Below are 5,603 nucleotides of genomic sequence, written 5' to 3'. Positions count from 1 at the left end.
TTCCATTCATTAGAATTACGAGACATAGAAATAATAATATAGACAATATTAACATAGGCATCTTCAATTTCTAGTTCATTTTGTTCAAGACTATGTTGGATATGTTACCAATATTTCTTAGCGGTCTTATTAGTTTTATTTTTACAAATCGTATACATTCAATATTAATCGTTTTATACTACTCAAAGTAGTCTTCCATACTATCTAACTCATCAACAAATTCATTTGGGTCAAACTAATCATTAAAGTCTTCTAGTTATTTTCCCAAATTGTTAGTAAATTGAACTCCTTGGCTCATTATTCATGTTTGTGAATTTCTAGTAGATTATAGGAATTTATTGTTAAGGTCAAAAGCTTGATTATTAAGAATTATTAGAGCATGATTGTGAACGAATGCCCTATAGATGGACCTAAGATTTATTGATTTAAAGTTATGGATCATAAAAAATGGATATATTGCCTAACTGACTCATCAACCTCCTCGTTCATAGATCATTTTTCAAGGTATTGAAGAGCTATTAGAATTTGGATCATCTGTTCACATAATTGGTTCAACATTATATCATAATATGCTAGCTTGGCTCTAGGGGTGTCTATCTCACTTTATGGATTTAGTTATTTACTAGTCTTTGGGTAATAAGGTTGTTAATTGTTGTAATGTATAAGATAGGAATACAATGTTGCAAATGGTTGTTAATTGTTAATTGTTTTTGTTTTCTTACTCCTTGTTGCTTTTGTATGGTTAGTCTCCTAAAAGTTTCCTTTTTCCTTTTTTACTCCAATCATAGTAGCAATTCTTCAGAGTTCAGTGTTGGCAGAATTTTGCAGTAAGTTGTTTTTCACCATCTTTTACATTCTGTTAGATAATTATATGTGTTTAACTGATAAAGATTTTGTCTCGGTCTTAATCGCTTGTTTTTTATATTTTAAGTGTGGAAAAAGCTATTAGTTTGATCCTATGCTTCCTTCTCTCACTTGCTCTCTGATTAGCAGGTAACTTTCAGGTTTTATGCTATCAATTGCTTAGGTCAAGTATTGACGAGTTCAAAGTGTACAGTTGTTACATGCGAAAAGAGCTCATGTTCGAGCTGTAATGGTGGAAAGAGTTCAAACTCTATCACAACACTCGGAAAGGAAATCATGTTCTATGATTGAAATCATTATTCAATCGGCTATCTCTAATGAAGAACAAATTCTTCAAAGTTAGAGAGACCTGAAAGAAAGAGAGAATCAAGCCATTGCGTTGGCCACTGCAGGCTCAGCACCACCTTCCATCATCTCCTGTGCCACCATCCTCCTGCTCCTGTTGATGGTGATCAAGCACAAGCAGACATGCTCCTCCAACTCCTCCATCTGCGCTTCCATACCCGCCGCCCCGCCTTCCACCACCCTGGCCACCTCCCTCACGAGCTGCCGCTCCCTGGCCCTCAACGCCATCCTCGCCACCTCCTGCTCGTGCTCCACCTCGTCTTGCACCCGCCGTACCATTCGGCTCACCGTGTCCAAGTCCCTCCCCACGATGTACGCACCCTTGGCCGCTGCGTCCACCTGCGCGCCCAGCCTTCCCAAATCCCTCGCTCTCTCGGTCCTCACCCACCTCATCCCCGCCCGTGGCCTTGTCGCCATCACCACCGGAGCTGCCGCCGCCACGACTCCGAAACCGATCACCGTGTGCACCGCGATGACCACTGCGACCACCAAGGCGACGCTGCATGTACTGATCATTACGATTCCGGTGGCCTTCTTGGTTAGCCGGACAAATCTCAGCCTTCTGAGGATTCCTCGATGAGCTCTTGCCAGTTGCTGCATCAGAAGACTACAATGGGACTGCACAGAGTGAAAGTTGGCAAGATTCTGTGGGTGGAGCGGATTATCTAGCTGGAGAAGGGAAGCAAGACGGTCGAACTCGGTGCAATCACCATCAAATAAACAAGTAGATGACAGTTTGATGAGAAGATGGCGAATGGACCGGTGGCGTTCTCTGGCGCGGTTGATGGATGCCAAAACATTAGTGCACGCCGTGCACGCCCTGAATGTGACATCAAAATACTCGAGGAGTAGGGAGTGGAGATAGAGGTAGGCGCTGCAGCCATCAATGGTGGCCGTGGCTGCTTCGACAACAGATTCTTGACTGAGCTCGAGAAGGAACTCGGAGTGTTTAGTGTATGATACGGTTGGACGATGACTCGCCTCATCCTTATCACCATCATCGTCCTCGGAAGATGAGATGGTCCGCCGGAGCTGTTGATGGACTTTGGAGCACATGTCGATGAAAGATTTCGTTCTGAGGGTCTTCTTGTACTCCTCATTGACGTTTAATGGGCTCGTCATGGGAAGAAGCTCTTCACCTGTCGGAAGAACGAAGAGGCAAGGAAAGATTGCCGCTGAGGCCTAAGGATCCCAATAAGATGAGCATGTTTGCTTGGGGAGCAAGTAAGACAACAGAAAGGAGACTTTAGCCTTCTGTATCTTTATCTTAAGCTTCCGTATAAATTTTGTCTACATAAATAAACTATATATGTATATATAATCATAGAAAGAAAATATTATAGAACAAATTAAAAAGATGGTAAAAAGTTGCTGAAGTTGGATTTGCATGAGGAAAAGGAATCAAATTCCACCACATTTTGTTGTCTTCTGCAGTTGAAGCTTTCACCCAAAACGCATGTAAGCCTTCATGATGTATTCATCAACTGATTTATCAGTCATGCAATAAGTTCAAAGCTAGAAAGCATCAGTTGCAATGTTGCACGCGAAAGGCGAGAAAGAGAAAGGCCTCTCTCTCTCTCTCTCTCTCTCTCTCTCTGCAAGAAGTGTATGATACGGTTGGACGATGACTCGCCTCATCCTTATCACCATCATCGTCCTCGGAAGATGAGATGGTCCGCCGGAGCTGTTGATGGACTTTGGAGCACATGTCGACGAAAGATTTCGTTCTGAGGGTCTTCTTGTACTCCTCATTGACGTTTAATGGGCTCGTCATGGGAAGAAGCTCTTCACCTGTCGGAAGAACGAAGAGGCAAGGAAAGATTGCCGCTGAGGCCTAAGGATCCCAATAAGATGAGCATGTTTGCATGGGGAGCAAGTAAGACAACAGAAAGGAGACTTTAGCCTTCTGTATCTTTATCTTAAGCTTCCGTATAAATTTTGTCTACATAAATAAACTATATATGTATATATAATCATAGAAAGAAAATATTATAGAACAAATTAAAAAGATGGTAAAAAGTTGCTGAAGTTGGATTTGCATGAGGAAAAGGAATCAAATTCCACCACATTTTGTTGTCTTCTGCAGTTGAAGCTTTCACCCAAAACGCATGTAAGCCTTCATGATGTATTCATCAACTGATTTATCAGTCATGCAATAAGTTCAAAGCTAGAAAGCATCAGTTGCAATGTTGCACGCGAAAGGCGAGAAAGAGAAAGGCCTCTCTCTCTCTCTCTCTCTCTCTCTGCAAGAAGTGTATGATACGGTTGGACGATGACTCGCCTCATCCTTATCACCATCATCGTCCTCGGAAGATGAGATGGTCCGCCGGAGCTGTTGATGGACTTTGGAGCACATGTCGACGAAAGATTTCGTTCTGAGGGTCTTCTTGTACTCCTCATTGACGTTTAATGGGCTCGTCATGGGAAGAAACTCTTTACCTGTCGGAAGAACGAAGAGGCAAGGAAATATTGCAGCTGAGGCCTAAGGATCCCAAGAAGATGAGCATGTTTGCTTGGGGAGCAAGTAAGACAACAGAAAGGAGACTTTAGCCTTCTGTATCTTTATCTTAAACTTCCGTATAAATTTTGTCTACATAAATAAACTATATATGTATATATAATGATACAAAGAAAATATTACAGAACAAATTAAAAAGATGGTAAAAAGTTGCTGAAGTTGGATTTGCATGAGGAAAAGGCTTCAAATTCCACCACATTTTGTTGTCTTCTGCAGTTGAAGCTTTCACCCAAAAGGCATGTAAGCCTTCATGATGTATTCATCAACTGATGTATCAGTCATGCAATAAGTTCAAAGCTAGAAAGCATCAGTTGCAGTGTTCACGCTAAAGGCGAGAAAGAGAAAGGCCACACTCTCTCTCTCTCTCTCTCTCTCTCTCTCTCTCTCTTTGTGTGCAAGAAGAAGGGGACCGAGAAGAGGAAAGCAGACGCTTGCTTACAAGACAAGGGAGAAAAGAGAGCCACATCGCCATGAAACGAAGCCGTTGTACACATAAGAGACCTGACGATCTCATTGTTTAGACGCGGCATTTTCCTCATCTTTTCAACCCTATTCGATTTCTTCTTCTCTCTCTATCTCTCTCTCTCTCTTTCTCTACCGCAAGAAACAAACAGCTTATTGGGGGCAAAAGCATCACAGGCACAAACTATACACTCTTGCTCACCTTTCTTTCCTCTACCATCTTCACATTCATCCCCTCTCTCCCACTCTCACTCTCTCGCTCTCTCTCTCTCTCTCTCTGTGCAAAAAGAAGGGGACCGAGAAGAGGAAGGCAGACGCTTGCTTATAAGGCAAGGGAGAAAGAAGGGGAGAAAGATGCAAAGCCACACCGTCATGAAACGAAGCCGTTGCGCACGTAAGAGAGCTGGTGATCTCATTGTTTGGATGTGGCATTTTCCTCATCTTTTCAACCCTAATCAATTCCTCCTCTCTCTCTCTCTTTCTCTCCTGCAAGTAACAAGCTTCTTATTGGGGGCAAAAGCGCCATAAGCACACGCTATACACTCTTGCCCACTTTCACATTCATCCCCCTCTCTCTCTATATATATATATCTCTCTCTGCAAGAAGAAGAGGACTAAGAAGAGGAAGGTAGACGCTTGCTTGCCAGGCAAGAGAGGAAGAAGAGGAGGAAGAGATAGGTGCAAAGCCACACCACCATGAAACGAAGCTATTGCACACGTAAGAGAGCTGGTGATCTCATTGTTTGGACATGGCATTTTCCTCATCTTTTCAACCCTAACCAATTCCTTCTTCTCTCTCTTTCTCTCTTTCTCTCTCTCTCTCTCTCTCTCCTACAAGAAACAAGCTGCTTATTGGGCACAAAAACGTCACAAGCACATGCTATACACTCTTGCCCACCTTTCTTTCGTCTACCACCTTCACATTCACACCCCCTCCCCCCCTCTCCCCACCCCTCACACTCTCTCTCTCTCTCTCTCTCTCTTTGTGTGCAAGAAGAAGGGGACCGAGAAGAGGAAGGTAGACGCTTGCTTACAAGGCAAGAGAGAAAGAAGGGGAAGAAGATGCAAAGCCACACCGCCATGAAACGAAGTTGTTGCATATGTAAGAGAGTTGGCGATCTCATTGTTTGGACGCGGCATTTTCCTCATCTTTTCAACCCTAATCAATTCCTCCTTCTCTCTCTCTCTCTCTCTCTCTCTCTCTCTCTCTATCTCTCCTATAAGAAATATGCTACTTATTGGGGGCAAAAGCGCCACAAACACACACTATACACTCTTGCCCACCTTTCTTTCCTCTACCACCTTCATATTCATCGCCCTCTCTCTCTCTCTCTCTCTCTCTGCAAGAAGAAAAGGACCAAAAAGAGGAAGGTAGAAGTTTGCTTGCAAGGCAAGAGAGAAAGAAGAGGAGGAA

General features: G+C 43.2%; 1 protein-coding gene across 1 annotated transcript; it reads right to left on the bottom strand.

The window, feature by feature from the left end:
* Window positions 1-1,045: 1,045 nt before the first annotated feature.
* Window positions 1,046-2,395, bottom strand: LOC135679986 (putative UPF0496 protein 2). The gene has a single exon (XM_065193961.1). The coding sequence runs from the start codon at window positions 2,329-2,331 to the stop codon at window positions 1,231-1,233; it is 1,101 nt and encodes a 366-aa protein (XP_065050033.1). The 5' UTR covers window positions 2,332-2,395; the 3' UTR covers window positions 1,046-1,230.
* Window positions 2,396-5,603: the final 3,208 nt, after the last annotated feature.

This window comes from Musa acuminata, chromosome BXJ1-7 (assembly GCF_036884655.1).
Source record: "Musa acuminata AAA Group cultivar baxijiao chromosome BXJ1-7, Cavendish_Baxijiao_AAA, whole genome shotgun sequence".
In the NCBI taxonomy this organism is placed as follows: domain Eukaryota; kingdom Viridiplantae; phylum Streptophyta; class Magnoliopsida; order Zingiberales; family Musaceae; genus Musa; species Musa acuminata.
This window is presented reverse-complemented; position numbering and strand designations above follow the sequence as displayed.